Source organism: Eubalaena glacialis, chromosome 19 (genome assembly GCF_028564815.1).
Source record: "Eubalaena glacialis isolate mEubGla1 chromosome 19, mEubGla1.1.hap2.+ XY, whole genome shotgun sequence".
Lineage (NCBI taxonomy): Eukaryota > Metazoa > Chordata > Mammalia > Artiodactyla > Balaenidae > Eubalaena > Eubalaena glacialis.
The window spans coordinates 17,761,967-17,778,409 of record NC_083734.1 but is presented as its reverse complement, the minus strand read 5'-3'; the positions used below and the strand labels follow the sequence as shown (position 1 = coordinate 17,778,409).

At 54.0% G+C, this 16,443-nt stretch overlaps 1 protein-coding gene across 2 annotated transcripts in view; it reads right to left on the bottom strand.

Annotated features, from left to right (window-relative positions):
• Positions 1-1,132: 1,132 nt before the first annotated feature.
• Positions 1,133-16,443, bottom strand: part of NOS2 (nitric oxide synthase 2) — a 31,871-nt gene continuing 16,560 nt past the window's right edge. For both annotated transcript variants that reach the window (XM_061175121.1, XM_061175122.1), the window contains exons 12-26: positions 16,014-16,096; positions 15,354-15,498; positions 14,372-14,476; positions 13,373-13,422; positions 12,873-13,047; positions 11,982-12,114; positions 11,021-11,099; positions 10,052-10,233; positions 7,733-7,896; positions 6,560-6,767; positions 4,842-4,929; positions 4,269-4,390; positions 3,804-3,952; positions 2,635-2,829; positions 1,133-1,707 (exon numbers count right to left, since the gene is read on the bottom strand). In XM_061175121.1, coding sequence (XP_061031104.1) covers positions 1,588-1,707; positions 2,635-2,829; positions 3,804-3,952; positions 4,269-4,390; positions 4,842-4,929; positions 6,560-6,767; positions 7,733-7,896; positions 10,052-10,233; positions 11,021-11,099; positions 11,982-12,114; positions 12,873-13,047; positions 13,373-13,422; positions 14,372-14,476; positions 15,354-15,498; positions 16,014-16,096 — 1,998 coding nt within the window. In that variant the 3' untranslated portion in view covers positions 1,133-1,587. The remainder of the gene's footprint in view (positions 1,708-2,634; positions 2,830-3,803; positions 3,953-4,268; positions 4,391-4,841; positions 4,930-6,559; positions 6,768-7,732; positions 7,897-10,051; positions 10,234-11,020; positions 11,100-11,981; positions 12,115-12,872; positions 13,048-13,372; positions 13,423-14,371; positions 14,477-15,353; positions 15,499-16,013; positions 16,097-16,443) is intronic.

The following is a 16,443-nucleotide window of genomic DNA, read 5'->3' as shown; positions in this document are numbered from 1 at the left end:
GCATCGCTGACGCAGGAAGCTTGGTGACGGAGGTGAACCCAGGAAATGTCCCCATGCTTCTGAGATGGGCCAAGGGCTGGGCTGGGCTCCCGAGAAGCCGACTCGGAAGAGAGGCCTGTTTGTGTGCTTCTGCTGTGGGTCCCCTGGTGTCGGGGGTCAGGGTGTGCGTGGGAGAAAGAGATTCAGTGTGCGAGGTTCTGCCAGTCACTGAGCCAGGGCATGGGGACCGCCTCTGTGTCCCCATGATGCCAGCGCATCCTGCTAGCTCCAAGAATCCTGTCCTCGGGAACCAGGGTGGGGCTCAGGGCATCCTCAGACCAGCAGTGCCGGCAGCACCTGGGAGCGTGAATCCCGGGCCCTGCCTCGGACCTCCTCAGCGTCTGCGACGTAACAAGATCCCAGGTGGTCTGCTGCGTGCCGGAGTGTGAGAGGCACTGGTCTAGGGGACTGTTGTGCAGATGCGTCGCTGGGACACTGAGGTCGCATGCCCCTTTCTCCCCACTACCCCACCCGAGCAGGAGTGGTGGAGGGGAGGAATGGGCCGGGGAGCCAGTGAAACAGAGGCCCAACCCAAGCTGGGAGCCAGATTTTGCCAAACCCTCACTTAGCCCCTGGCTGAGTTCTTTCCTTGTTCTCACCGGGCTCAGTCCCTTGAGAAGCCTTCCCCGTGAAAGATGTGTGTCCTTCCCTCACTGCCAAGTCATTGACGTGCAGCCCAGCCTCACCTGTGCTGTCACCCAGGGCCCAAATCATTACTGGCCACACTTTCACGAAACAGGCAGCCCCAGAGCAAAAGGCGGCGACTGCCAAAGACCGGGCTGTGGTCTAGGCCTTCGCTAAAGACTTGGCAGCCTTGCACCCCTGCCACGCCCCATGTGAGACGCCTCCTGTGTGAGATGCAGCTCATGCCCGCAGGCCGGCCTGTGCTTCCTCACCCCCATCACGGGTCTTCAGATGTGCACAGAACTCCGTGTGCTGTCCCCATACCCGGTGGGCATTTCAGAGGAGCAATGGGGCCACGCTGATATGTCCCTTTGTGGGGGATTTTTGTCCAGGCTCTGGCACCCCCCAGACCCCAACTCTGTAGAGCTTAAGGCTGCTTTCCCTACAAAACACCCACACACACATACAATGTGGTTAAAATAAAATGCATTTCGTATAAATATCTCCATCAAGGAGTCATACAAGGAAGGCTCAAGAGGCAGACTGCGGTTTGTTTTTTTTACATACAGAGGCATAAATAACTGTACACGGGCAGCTAAATACAGAGTGACGTGACAGCGCCTCCTGGTGGTCACCCAAGTGATGCAATCAAGGAAGTTCCATCCTTCTCACCCACTGGCCAGGCCTGGCACTGCAGATTTAGTCTCCAAGGGACCGGGGAGGCCCATCTCTCCATCACCCCGGGAAGGGGCTCACTCAGTCCAGGCTGCTACTGGGTAGCAGGTCAAGTAAAGGGTTTGAGAGGGAAGGATATGGGGAAATAAGATGTGAGGCTTGGGGATATAATCTCCCTCCAATATGCCCAGTTCTGTGACCTCAGAAAATCGAGAGTTGGCGCCATCCTTAAATTCTACGGTGGCAGCTTTAACTTCTCCTGTGGGCGCTTGGAGCTCTGGTATTGCTGGGCAGCCCCGCTGCCCCATCCTTTTTCACCTCATAGGGAAATACAGCACCAAAGATATCTTCATGATAGCGCTTCTGGCTCTTTAAGGGAAAACAGAGACCAAGGTGTCAGGTCTGTTGGCGTAGCCACCTCTCACTCATCAGGTCCAAGCTGGGACAAGCCCCAGGGGTCCCCCTGCTTCCCCATCACAGCTACACTCATGAGCCATTTTCCTTCTCAACTGTCACGCTTAGATTATTCTTGAATCTCAGACTATGTAACTCTCATGAACACCTGCTCTGGCGTGGACCACCAAAGCATCTCCCCAAGCTTTATGATGGACGCTAAAGCCTGTCCAGTGCTTGTCCTACAAGGTGCTCCAGGAAATGTGGGCTCTGAGATAAATATGGTTGGGAAATGCCGTGTACTTTCTCCCAGTCTTGAAGTGCCACGATGCACAGCAGCCTGTCAGGGGCCCTGAGAGTCTTGTAGAAAAATCAACATGGGGGCTTCCCTGGTGGCGCAGTGGTTGAGAATCTGCCTGCCAATGCAGGGGACACGGGTTCGAGCCCTGGTCTGGGAAGATCCCACAGGCCGCAGAGCAACTAAGCCCGTGAGCCACAACTACTAAGCTTGCGGGTCTGGAGCCTGTGCTCCGCAACAAGAGAGGCCGCGATAGTGAGAGGCCCGCGCACCGCGATGAAGAGTGGCCCTCGCTTGCCGCAACTGGAGAAAGCCCTCGCACAGAAACGAAGACCCAACACAGCCAAAAATAAATAAATAAATAAATAAAAATTAAAAATGAATATCTGCTTTAAAAAAAAAAAATCAACATGTTTGCCTTTGTTTAACTGAGCAACCAGACCAGGATGTACAGTTAGGCCTTCTAACAGCCCGACCAGCCCTGACCTCCCGCCACCTCTAGGATTCCTCTGAGCCCAGACCGTTCTGAGCCTGACTCCCCTGGCCCTGGCTCCCTGGCCCGTGTCCTTGACCTGCGGCCCGAGCCCACACACCAGCGGCCCTACCTTAAGCTGGAAGAAGTAGTCCTCCACCTGCTCCTCAGTTAGGCTCAGCGCGGTGGCCACCAGCTGCTTCAGGGTGCGGGCCACATCCCGGGCCATGCGCACGTCCCCGCAGACATAGAGGTGGCCTTGATCCTCGTGGAGCACGCGGAGCACCTCGTCCGCCAGCTGCTGCCGCAGAATGTCTTGAACGTAGACCTGAAACCAGAGGAGGTGGTGGGTCCAGGCCCCCACTGATGGGGGCGAAGGCTGCGGTCAGGCCTGCTGGCCACGGGGAGGTGAGGAGGAGGTACGAGGGGCGGCGGGGTGAGCACCCTCCTGGCCAGGGCCCTGCACGGGGACCAGGCTCGGGATGAGGAGGTGCACTGGTGCCCTGCCCGGCCCAGGCCTGGGCTGGGGCTGGAGAGGCGAACACTGGCCACAGCCATGCCCTGGAGGAGCTGACTCTCTAGTGGGGCTCCCTGATTTGCTCTGAATTCACCGTGCTTCAAAGAGGCATCAATCAAGCCACTTACCCTGCCCGGAGCTCTGAGGCCCACCTGCCTACACCCCAGAAAATGGAATCTCTGTCCTTGAGATCCCCCTGTAATTCAGAGCAGGGCTCCCCAGCTACACAGAAGTCCTGGAGTCAAGTGGGGACTCTCTGCTCTTGCTCCACACAAGATGCCCAGTGACCCTGGCACTGGGCACGGAGTACCAGGTCTGGGAGGAGCCCAATGGGATCAGTTCACAAAGGCTGAGCCAACAGTCTTTTCCGACTCCCCAGGCTCATGGGGCAAAGTACTCCCCGGCACAGCAGAGCCAGTCAGCGGGCCGTGCCGGGAGCAGCGGCTGCCCCCCAGCCTTGCTGTGCTTGAGCGTGAAGCCGACCTGGACCACCTCTCCCCCCGACAGCTGTACATGCCGGGGGAGGACCTTCAGCAGGCTGGGCACTGGGGGTTGACCCACATGTGACTCTGACTTAGCACTGAACGTCTCAGGGCCCGTCTCTTCTCCTGGAAGAGTGAACATAATCGCTTCACAGCGCCACTCTGGTGACTGTATAATCGCCTCCATTTTAGAGCTGAGGAGGTGAAGGCTCAGAGAAGTGAGGGGCTTGTGGGGAGCCAGGCACCCACCATAGTCTGTGCTTTTAAGGCTCCACCCACTGCACGGGCAGCTGCAGCATTTACCTTGGGCTGGTCAGGCAGGCGAGAATAGGCTGTGTGCACCTCATGCAGCACCCCCTTCCGGGTCATCTCCAACATCTCCTCCCGGTAGAGGTGGTCCTCATCTGGGCGGCGGCACCCAAACAGCAGGGTCATGCGGCCACTCTGGAGACCTGCAAGACCCAGCAGGCTGCAGTTACCAGGGTGGCCACCAGAGGGCGGGCGGGACCTGCTTCAAGGCCTGCCGAGCTGTGCACCCAACTAGAATCCCATTTCATACCCACGTGCTATCTAGTACTGTCCCCACTTTACAGATGAGGAAACTGAGGCCCAGGGCATTCACATCCTTTGTCCATACAGGCTGAGGCAAACTTGGGAGAGGGGCCAGGAAACATCTGCGGGGTGGCTACAGCTTCAGTTCTACTCCCAGGCAGGTGCTGGGCACCACCTGGTACCCCCTCTGCACCCTCAAAAATCCTCCAGCTGTACCTTTGTGCTCGGCATCATGCAGCCGCTGCTGCCAGAAACTGCGGAAGGGGGCGATGCCCGTGCCAGGCCCGATGAGGATGCAAGGGTGGGAGGGGTCCTCGGGGAGCTGGAAGCCGCTGGCACTGAAGGGGACAGAAGGAAAGAGGCCCCGTCCTCAGACACCCTGGGTCGGATGCACACGCAGGACAGGGGCTGGGGAGCTGGGGATGTGGCCGGGGGCGGTAGTGTTGCAGGGTGGAGAAGACAGCGAGCTCAAAGTTGATTTCCCACATCCTGCGGGCTGTTTCATGTCCCCGGTCCAGGCGCACCATCACCTTGCCCTGGGGTCCCTCTGAAAAAGGCTGAGCCTCATTGTCCTCTGGGCCCCAACACCGCTGCCACCTCTGTCCCTGCTAGAGACTTGGCCATGCTCTACCACAGGGGGTTAGAACGGAGAGGCCCAGTGTGACCCTAGTGCCTTCTTTAAGGGCCAAGGGGCCCAGGGTGGCATCTAAACCCCAGATTCCTCCCTTTCAACCCAGTACTCCCCGGGGCCAGCGGTCCCGTGATGGACACAGTGGAAGGGGTGCTTACCTTCGCACAAAGCAGGGCACCAGGTCTTGGGGCTTCAGGTTGCTGAGCCATGTGCTGCAGACGCCGTGGTGCAGGGGACCTTGGCCGTCTGCAAGGACAGCGCACACTTGAATAGCATCGTCCCTCCCACCCCTGCGTGAACCTTCTCAGTGGCTCCTCCCACACTGACGCACCTCCCTGAACTGCCCGCTCAGGCACTCTGCAGGCTTTACTCAAGGGAATGTTTTTCTCCTGGTTCTGAGTTCCACCCTCTATTCGCCCAGAGTTGGCAAAAGCTGAAAGGGACTCAGAGAGTGTGCAAGGCTCTCCTTGTGCCACTGCAGAAACTGAGTCTCAGAGAGGGACGGTGACTTGTACAAGGTCACTCGGGTAGCAGTAGAATCAGGTCACAGCTCAGCTTCCCTAACTCCTACTCTGATGCTCCTTCCAAGCGTTTCTCCAGGGACCCTCCCAGCCCATCACTTAGCTCCGATGACAGTAGCACAAAGTGGCCCCTCAGGGTGACCACAGTCACTTCCTCGCAGTGTCTTCAGGAGTACAGCCCTTGCTGGTAGGAACCCTGGGTGACGGACAAGCTGCTGAGCCTTCCGGTCTGCTCTTCCATCTCTGTCTCCCCCAGTGGCCCCTCCTGGGCTTGTGGAAACCCCAGGTTCCCTTCCCAATGGCCCAGCATTTAAGGGGACCTTCAACCAACTCGAGAAGTCCCGCTGGTTCTCCTCTGGATGGAACCTTGCTCTCAGAGGATGTGCCCACTTCTCCTCTCCTGGTCTGAGGATTGAGACGTGGCCTCTGCAGATGTCCTCTAGCAAAGAGAGTCTCTGCCCAGTTTTCAGGAACTGTGTGATTGTGCTTCTCAGAGCACGAAGGGCTCTGAGGTGTGAGCCAGCTCCCCAGCTTTGCCAACCCAGGCAATGCTCAGTTACGGAGAGAGGGCAGGGGCATGTTTCATCCAGTGGAGGAGCCAAGCCCAGCTGGACAAGGTTTGGGACTTCCCCGTGTATGTTAGTCCATCCCCCATCCTCTGCCCTCACAGCACCCTGCACTTTCCTTCTTAGCACCTACACAATGACAACTGTCTATTTCTATGAGTCTCTCTTCATTGTTCCCTCTAGATGGGAAGCTCCATGAGGGCAGGGTCTATGTGTGCTGTATTTCCACACCCACCGTGGTGCCAGGCATAAAGAGGTATGAAATAAATCATCGCTGAATGAGTGAGTGAATGACTGAACAATCAAGGCAGAATCACCCCTGTATTCAGGCTGGACTATCAGGAAGACTAAGAATCGCTGGGCTCCCACTAAGTACTGGGTACTTCCCACATCTGATCTCATTAAATTGTCCCAACAGGAGTTGGACAGTAGAGAGGAGTATGGTGGTTAAGAACTTGGACTCAGCAGTCAGACTACCTGGGTTTGCATCTCAGTTCTCTACCTGCTACCAGGGTGACTTTGAACCTGTGGCTTAACCTCTTTGTGCCTCAGTTTCCTCGCCAGTGAAATGCACACAGCTCCCGTCTCACATGGTTACCGATCACACATACACAAAGACGTTAGCTCAGTGCCTGGTTCATGGTAGTCTCTCCCACACTCCTCCTATCGCTGTTAACAACTCTGGAAGGTGGGTGTTTAATGATGAGGAGACCAAAGCTCAGAGATGTTGAACAGCTGCCCCGTAAGTAGCAGACTTGGGCCGCTCCACAGCCTCTGCCCCAGCCTTACCTCGGGTGCGGTATGTGAGCACGGCCACAGTGAGGTGGATCTCCGTGGGTGTGTGGTCCCTGGAGGAGCTGATGGAGTAGTACCGGGGCTTCAGGACAGGCAGCTGGGAGAGCAGGAAGCTGGCGGGCACCCGCAGGGACGGGAACTCCTCCAGCACCTCCAGGAAGGTGGGGCTATTGGTGAACTTCCACATGTTGTAATCAGACGGCTGAAAGCCAAGGGCAATATGAGTGTCTCAGGGCGTTTGCCCCACACAGAGGGAAGAGGCTGTCACAATCCAGTATTCATTCATTCACTCCCACAGCAAACACTTCAAAGAACCAGGTGCTGTCCACGGTGCTGAGAATACCGAGCTAGAGAGGAAAAAGTTCCTGTCCTGGAGGAGCTCAGGCCAATGAGTAGCATTTCTCTAACTTGTCTGCTTAGAACTTTACTGTCAGCAACTTGTGGGCAGGTGTCAAATCTTTATTCTAATCTAATTTGGGGAAGGGCTTCAGAATCATACAGACCTGGGTTCAAATCTTGACCGAATGCCCTTACTATCTGTGGGATCTTGTCCTCATTACTTATTTTCTCACTTAATTCTCACAACCTACCTCATGGGGATGTTGTGAGAATTAAGTGAGAAAATGTGTGCCAGGTTAGTGCAGTGCAGCCACAGGATAATGGCAGTGGAGGTGGCTGGAATCAAGATAATTAGCGATAATGGTGACGGTAATAATGAAATTCAGTGCCTTTTGCAAAGACTTGGGTCTAGAAAGTTGCAGGTGAGTTAATGCATTCTCTCATTCATTTATTAACTCAACTACCCATCTGTTACTATGTCCATTATCCATTCATCCACACCATCCATCCTCCAACACTTCCTAAATTCCAGGCTTGTTCCAGGTGTGGGGAATAAAAGACAGAGTGGCTCTCCTTTTCTAGCTCATTTCTGAGGAAGTGCACTTTGGTTGCATGCTGCAGACATTCAAAAAAATTCAGTTCACTTGACACAACTATGTCCTAGAGATGGGACAGGAGAGGGTGCCTGACTTCCTCCCAGCCTTTGACAAATCGCACTTTGGGAAGCTGCGGTGGATTCCCCTTGGAGGTTAAAGACCAGCTCTAGGCTCAGGATGCCCCCGACTCTGGGACCCTGCTCCTGCCTCACCCACCAGCCCCGACCTTCACCTGGCACAGGGTCTCCAGCCTCTGCCTCTCAGCCTCGTCCGTGGCCAGCTGGGCCAGCTTTTGGAGCAGCAGCTGGGTTGGCGGGGTGGTGATGTCCAGGAAATAGGTGAGAGCCTGGCTGAGTGAGCAGGTGGGCAGCCGCTTGTCCCTGACCCAGTAGCTGCCTGGATAGGGAAGAAAGGAGTCAGGATGGAAAAAAGGCCCCATTTAGGTTTCCCAAAGAGTGATGAGGCATCTGGGACAGACACCCTCCACCTTCCAGCTGCAGGGGAGAGAAGACACTGAAGTTCTGGTTCCAGGAACAGCAAAAGGGTTCACGTGCCCAACTCAAGTGCAGGAAGATGGTGCCCAGAGATAGGGCTGCCAGGAAAGGCTGGTCAGCAGCCCTCCAAAGGGCACCCAAGTTGACACAATCCTGCAAAACTAACTATGTACCAGAGTCCAGTCCCTCTCTGGCCCAGACCTGAACTTTAGCAGGACACACACAGGTGAACTACAGACTCACCATGACTAAATTCACCAAAGACTGATGTACACCCCAGAGGCCAGTTCTTCATTTAGAGAAAAGCCCATAACTTCAGTCTCCAGGGGTGTTAGACCAAGAGGTGCTGGGTGAGCAGCACTCAGCCCAGAGCGAGGTGGCGAGTCTCAAGGAGTGCCAAGAGGCAGTATGCAGGGCGGCCACAGCATGGACACTGGAGCCAGTAGACATGGGTTCAAACTCTGGCTCCCCACTTACTAGTAGGCTGACTGAACCCTCTGAACTTGGGTTCTGTCTCTGTGAAATGGACGTGATAATAAAACCCGTCCTGCTGAGTTTGCATGAGGACTGAATGAAACAGTACACGTATTAGGTTAAAATATTAGTATTACATTATTTCATCTAGACCCAAGGCCTGAGGAACCACGTCTGTCTTCCTACAGTCACAAGGATGTCTCTGTCCCCTTATCCCCGAGTTTCAGGGTCTCTCACGTTCTCCTGGACAGTGGGGAACAACGCCAGACTTTGCTTCTCAGACTCCTGCTGTCCTATTTTGGCCACTCTCTTTAGGGGGACACATTTTTTGGAGATATCATGATTGCTGAGGAAGCTAAGGCCAGGGAGCTTGTCCAAAGGGCTGGAAGGCCCGTGATTACTGATTGCATTAGTTTTCCTCTCCTAGTGCCTGCCACCCAGCGCTGTGCTCACCACATAGGCTGAGAGTCTCACCTTAGCACACAACGGGGACTCTGAACCCTCCCCAGGATAGCCTCGTCTCTCCAGTGAGGATGGCCAGGAAGAGCCATGCTCTCCTGGTCACCCATGGCCTGGCCCTGCCCACTGCCCACAGAAGGTGGGGATAAATGAGACCCTCGGTGGGGAAGCAGTATGAAATTAGAATGCCATGAAAATGCAGTATAAATTCCAAAACATAAAATTTGGGATCCGAAGAGACTTTCAGGGTGTATTAAACTACCTTCCTCTGACCTTCTGGACAAATGTCGATTAGCCCATGGGAAATGGATATTCCTCCATTCCTGCATTTGTTTGGTGCCAGGAATTGTGGTGAAGGTTGTACACGTTATCTACTCATCTGTTCTTCACCACAGCCCTGCGAGGAAGGCTCTATTATCTCTATTTTAGAGACAAAGAAACAAAGCCTCGGGAGGTTAACTCCTATGCCCAAGGTCACATTGCTAGTAAGTGATGGATCAGGGACCTGAATCTTCAAAGCGCACCATTTTTATAGTTTCCACATTTCTCTATCATGTCACCAAGCAAGCTGCACATGTGTGTCTGTTGTGGGACTAAAGAGACAATGCATGTATTGATAAAATGCTGGCATCAAGTAACTACCCCCAAAATGGTGGCTGCTACTGTTATTATTATAATAATAATAATTATGACTATTTTTGCATATCTGCATCCTGTACTAGGTAGTGAGCTTTCTGAGGGCAGACACGGAGTCTCATTCATTTTTGTAACCCAGGGCCTGCCTGGTATATAGATGTGAGTAGTTAAAATTTTGATGGAAAAATGAATCAGTCAACCAACAAAAGTGGCCGGGTAAGCAAAGAATGAAGGGGAAAGATAGCCCAGCCTCTGGTGTTGGGCAGATAGTCCCAAAGAAGCAGCCCTTCTTGTTGGCCCGGCGGCCGGTCGAGGACTATTTACAAGGCTGCTCTGGCGTGGGCTTCAGGGGCCCACCACTCAGCAGGATGGACAGAGTTAGCTGCCCGTTTGCAGCGCAGGTCCGGGCCCAGCCCATCAGTGGGGCTGGGGCTTGGTGGGAGGATGCTGGGGCGGCCTCAGCTGAGGCTTTTGTGCAGAGGGCTCACCGTTCTCGCAGAGGGTCTCCAGGCGCATGGGTTGGTGGGGGGCAGGGCCATCCACCACTCGCTCCAGGATGCCTTGGACCAGAGCTGGCTGGTTGCCTGGGAAAACTCCGAGGTGCTCTCCCGGCAGGTAGCTTGGACCTTGGCTGCCCTCACAGGACAGTTCCACCAGGAGGGTGGTACGGCTGCAGAAGGAAAAAGAAGCCTCTGGTTACGCCACCAGGATTTCCTCCAGCACTCCCTGATGGGTGGGGCAGTTTCCCCAGGAAACGTGCCCTCCTTTCATTTTCCTGCCCGGTTCCATGAACACGGGTTGCCGGCATCCCGAGGCTGGGGTGCTCAAGAGGGCCCGGGGCTGACCCGGCCTGTGGCTTCTCCGTGGGGAGAGGGTGGACAGCAATTCTCCCATGCAGCCCTCCCAAGCCCTCGAGAGCGTGACCACAGACTCCGCCTAAAGAAAGCATCGCACTGGGAGGTATGTGGGCATTGAGACAAACCTTTCCTAGTGTCTACCGCAAATCTGGTTCTTATTAGAACACAGCCCACTTTTGCTAATGAACGTAAGGACAGCACAGAAAAACAAAACCTACAGAGAATCCACACTGCTGGCTGACCCGGCGGGGAAAGGTCCTTCCCTGCCAAAACTTTTCCTGAAAGTTCTTAAGAAAGCCAAATAGTTTGAGTTTTTCTTGCCCTCCCCTTTTGGTGAAATAGTTAAGTCACAAAGGACAGAAAGTGAAGCAGGTGTCTTGTTCCCAAGCTGGAAAACTGGCCCATGGTTAATGGAGACCCAATGTAAAGGTGCTGGTGGCCACAGGGGTTAACAATCAAGCTGCTCCTACCAATGGCATCGTAGCTAATGCCAGTGGACACTTCCCTCCTCTCCTTTCTAAGACTGACTTGCTCTGGTCTTTCCTGGATTAAAATAAAATCTGTGGAACATCACCCAAGAAGCCATCGCCTTTGCCCTACCTGGATTTTGGACTCTGTAGATTCTGCCGCGATTTCAGCCTCATGGCGAACACGTGCTTGGCGTGCATACTGCTGAGGGCTGCGGGACAGAGAGACAGTGAAGTGGCAACGTGGCTCTTAAGTGTCGGTGGGGCAGCCTCCACGTGCTGAGTCAATTACACCCAGACGTTACCCTGGGGTGTCTCCCTGTGGTGGTGCTGGGGTTTTCCTTCCCTTCCTTTTTTCCCCACTGTGTTTCTGAATCACAAATAAAGACCCTTGGTCTGACAGAGGATGCTTGTGCCGCTGCTAGGTAGTGGGAAATGCAATGTAAATGCCCCAATACGGGAATTTCTAGGACATCCCATGGCTTGGGATCCACAGGAGAGCATAGTTGAAGCTGGGGATATCCTAAACATGAGGAAACGTGTAGGACCTCTGTAGTCCTGGTATAGGAAAAGAGGAAGCACAGAAGCACAGCATCCAGAGGGGCCGTTCAGAGTTCCCAGACTGTAGCCTGGAATTGCCTCTGAAAAATGTTCTTCATAATACCTGGCTGCCATTAGAGCGGGAAGGCTGGGGCCCAGATCCCAACTTGGCCATCTGCTAGCAACTTGCTGCACCTCCCTGAACTTCAGTTTCTCTGTCTGTGCCTTTCTCGCAGGATGAGTGTAAGGGATCACTTAGAGCAGGTGGGCAAAGAGTCCAGCACAGTGCCTGGCACATAGGAGCGTCCTTCTCTCTTCACTGCCCTCCCAGGGTTTCCTCCTAAACCGCCTCTCTCAGAGACGAAGCACGCCCTCAAGTCTTGCATCCCAGCAGGCTCTTGGACCCAACAAGAGAGAGATGCCTGGTAGCCCTAGACTAGCTGCCTCTGTTCAGAGGGTCTTAGTGGTCTCCTTGACCCTAGGCTCAGGACTCAGAGACACCCACCCCGGCAGGAAGGGCAAACAAGCTCCGTGTGGTGCAGGGAAGCAGGTACCTTTGTTGAGGTCCAAAGGCTGTGAGTCTTGCACGAGCCTGTAGTGGTGCATGTCCCAGGTCACACTGGCAGTGTAGAGCTTGGGGATCTGAATGTGGTGTTTGCCTCGGACATCGAACGTCTCACAGGCTGCCTGGACAAAGATGGAGCCGACTGGTGTCAATAATCATCCCTGTCATCAGCGGCATCACCACTGCTGGGGCTACCATTTTTTAAGTCCTTGCAACTGAGCTGAGAGCTTTGTGTAATTACTAAGCACACTTATCTGGTTGGGCTGTTATGAGAACCCAAAAAATGGCTGGTCCTAGCACATAGTAGCTATTGCTATTATTATGAATATTAATAATGACAGCATCTCGTTTTATCCGCATGCCCACACTATGACACAGGTGTGATTACTCTCATTTTCCTGATGGGGAATCGTGTGGAGGAGACGTGGGCTTGGGAACCATGTCAGACCCACTCAAGGTGGTGCTCATAAGCCCCACTGCTGGGTGAAATGCTTTGCTTCAATGAGTTCTCTCAGTCAGTGGGGTCAAGCCACAGGTGATAAAGACCTACTGAGATATCCCTGTCCCCAAGTTCTCTGTGGCTGGGACACTGAAACAAGACAAGGATGTCAGGAGGTGACCTGGATAATCAGAGGGGGAAAGATCTTAAACCACAGCTTCCCGAGGGCAGGGAGGTGTCAAGTGGAGCTCTTCTGGGGACTGTGGGAAAGCAGCAATGACTTGAGCCCTCAGGCCTGCGACCCCGGCCCACACCCGGGACCACGCCTATAGGACCCAGCAGAGGTCATGCCACCCAGGATGCCCAGCACAGGTGTCCTGGGCACGAGTGCACCGCAGCCTCCCTCCCGGTGCTGTGGGGCAGCTCCGGCTGTGAACTGACCTTGAAGGTTTGCACGGCCCAGCCACGGAAGGCCTCCTCCTGCCCGCTGAGCTCGTCCCCTTCCCCTGTTGGGGCGAGCTGAGAAGCCCCCAGCTGGGACAACCTCTGGTCGATGTCATGAGCAAAGGCGCAGAACTGAGGGTACATGCTGGAGCCGAGGCCAAACACGGCATACCTGCCCGAGGAGGACACGCACGGAGCCTGGGTGAGCTGAGCCCGCCCACAGGCCAGCCTCCGACCCTCCCGCACCAGCTGGGCAAGGACCGCCAGTGCACACCCCCTTCCTGCCCTCCCTGGCTCCCGAGCCTCGTCTCCAACTCCCACGACCAACCCCATGCCTGGCCTGCAGAAGTGCGAGCGGGACTCGGTGTCCCTGCTTTGACCCACAACACCTCTGAGGACAGGCTGTCTCTTGGCCTGGACATCCCAGGAAGTTCCCACTTATACACACCCAGCTCCATCCCTGGAACTCAGATTCTGGGAGTGGGGAAGAGATTTACCTGAATTTGTTGGTGAGTTCTTTCAGCATGAAGAGGGACTTCTTCAGTTTCTAGAAAGAGAGAGAACCACAGAGTTCTCAGGACAGGATTAATAAAAGCACCGCTTTTCCCTTTCTTCTGGTGGCTCATTTAAAAATTGGACATATCTGGCAGGAGAAAATTCAAGATCCTTGCAGGGAAGTTGGTTTAGGTGGGGCCGCCTGGCTGGGACTCAGGGACAAGTTCAGCCTTAGCAACTCATGTGGGCCTGACCTTTGGTGGGGGGCGAGGACAGCCCAACCCCCAGCCCATCCAGCCCTGGCTGAGGGGGGCCTGCCTTGTAGCAGGGCATCTCCAGAGGGACTCCTGATGGGACATGAGCCTCTCTTCTTGTCAGAGTGACAACTGGTCCCGTATTCTCTGAAATAACCCTGATTTCCCAGGAACTCAAGATAACTTTAGGTGGAAAATAGTGTCAAATCACATGATAAGAAAGTATTCTTTTTTTCTGTAATTTTTTATAGTTATTCCTGTTTCAATTATTTCATTCTTTTGTCCTGAACACTAGGGAGAAAATCTCAGACTGCTGCTAATGGAGACTTAACACTTCTCTCATACTTGCTTATTACTCTTTTTAAAAAACAAAGCAAGCCATGGTTAGGCAACAGTATCCAGCTAAAATTCAATAACTGCTTGGCTTTCATTGGATTTACCTGGGACCAATTTTTGCTGGCTTTCCATTTGTGAGAGCGATATAAAGTTTCCTTTAGACATGAATTTTTGAATTTAAAAAGGCAGGTCAATTTACTGAAATATACTAAGCACGTCACAGGAAAGGCAGTTCACGCATACAGAGGAAATCCAGAAGGAGGCAGGCCAATGGCTGACGTTAGGGCGACCCAGAGTGATCTGAGCTCTCACTCCAAATGCCCTCCTTAGGACATGCTGAGTCCCCAGATCCTTTCCTTGGTCCTCTTAGGCTCTACCAGACCCCAGACCCCTGGGACTCGGGCCACCCACCTCTCCGTTGCTGGGGGAGTCTCCGTTCCCAAACGTGCTGGTCACCACCAGCAGCAGCTCTTCCTCCTCCAGATGGCTCAGCTTGTATTCGTCCATGCAGAGAACCTGCACGGCACCCAGGGTGGACATCAGCCCTTGTTTCCCAGGCTGGCGCCCTCCACGCCCTCCCCAGACACCCAGCGCTTCCCTCACCCTACTCAGGCCAGGAGTCCCCTTCGTCATCTCGGTCCCCTGGTGCCTGGCACAGAGGAGATGAGTACTTAACAAATCCCTGTCTACTGAACCTATTTGAACACTGCATCCTCGATTCTTTGATTTTCCCATGCTAACACATCAGCAAGCCCTGGAGGGTTTGCCTCCAAAATACCGCGTGTCCCAAATCAGAGCACGTCTCACCGCTTCCATCACTACCTTGAATTCTGAGCGTGTGGACATATTTTCCACAAAAACGGGATGGGCAGGTTACAAAAATGACAACTCCTCTGGCACCTCGGGGACTCAAATGCTTTGCCTGAAGCTAATCTCAGGTGAAATGTGTCACGGCCTCGTGGTTCTACCCAGGCCTACCTGACCCAGGAGGCCTTCAGTGATGGAGGATCAAATCCAACACTGGTGGAAGGAATTAGTCACCCTTGGGAGTTTTGTTTTATTTCTCTGCGTCTTATTCATCCTCTGCCCCCTTCACATTTAGCACTGCACCCTGTATAGGAGGTGTTCTGTAAAGGTGAATAAAATCCATCTAGAACAGCTCATGTATATTGAGACTTAGCATCATTAAGAATGTGTTTCTCAAACTGTGTTCCCTGGAACACTATGAAAAGCTTATTTACTAGGTAAGTTTGGGAATCCCTGGACACACCTCTCTCCTCCTATCACAGATTTTCAATGTACATCAGCATGCCCAAGGCTCGGGGACATCCAGGAGCAGAGCAATCATTTTAACTTGCCCCAGACTTCTCCATGCATAGGCTGAGTCGGCTACCTTAGGGTTGAAGGCGCAGCTGAACAAGGCCCCTAGGTCCTGGGCCAGCGTTTCTGATCTTCCCGTCTCTGTTGCAAAGAGGATCGTGGCTCTGACCCGGGATGCCATTCTCTCACGCATCAGCACTGAGGCAAAGAGCACGGCTCTGTGGGGACAGACATACTCTGTGTGCTGAGTCAGCCTTCCAGAGGAAGATGGGGGCCCAGCATTTAAAGTGCAGCAGATCGAGGAACAAGAACCCAGGTTTCTCACCAGCTATCAACCCTGATTCACCGCCCTTCTCCTCCCCTCCCCCACTCAACCCACCACTCAGCCCCTTTGGGAAAATGGAGGAGAGAGAAAGCTGGGACAGAGGTGGCAGGTGACCCTGGGAATTGGTGTCTGGATTTCTGGGAGCCAAACCCTTTCTCTCTCTCTTTTTTATAGTTTTAATATACCTTTTAATTAATTAATTAATTTATTTGGCCACACTGTGCAGCATGCGGGATCTTAGTTCCCCAACGGGGGATCGAACCCGTGCCCCCTGCAGTGGAAGCGCAGAGTCCTAACCACTGGACCGCCAGGGAAGTCCCTCCAAACCCTTTCTCATTGTTCCCTGCCCTTCAAGGCCTAGAAGGAAGGGCTGAGGTTCAGATGTCCACACTGGCTGCTTCCACTTACTTGACCAAGACTTTGAATCGAATCTCTCTTCTCCGGGGTCTCCGCCTCTCGTCCTGCCAGACGTGGGTTTTCCAGGCCTCCACCTTCAGAGAAGAGGGCAGGTATGTGGGCAAGGTGGGCCCTGGCTTGGCTTAGGCTTGGAGAGACAGAAGGCCCTTCATGCCCTTCGTGAGTTGGGGGGATGAGCAGGCCCTGTCCCCACCCTTTCACTGAAAGCCCCACAGGGAAGGGCTGCATCTGTCTGTCTCCCTCCAAGCTGTAGCTCATGTCCAGCGCAGAACCTGCACACGATCAGTTGATTGTCACTCATTAGTGTCCCCCTGGAAGGAAGAGGCTGCACATCTCTTTTCTTTTGGTGTCTGATCACTAGGAAGGCTACACAGATTGTATATAATGCATAGTCTGCCCTGGGATATCTCTGAGAGTAGAC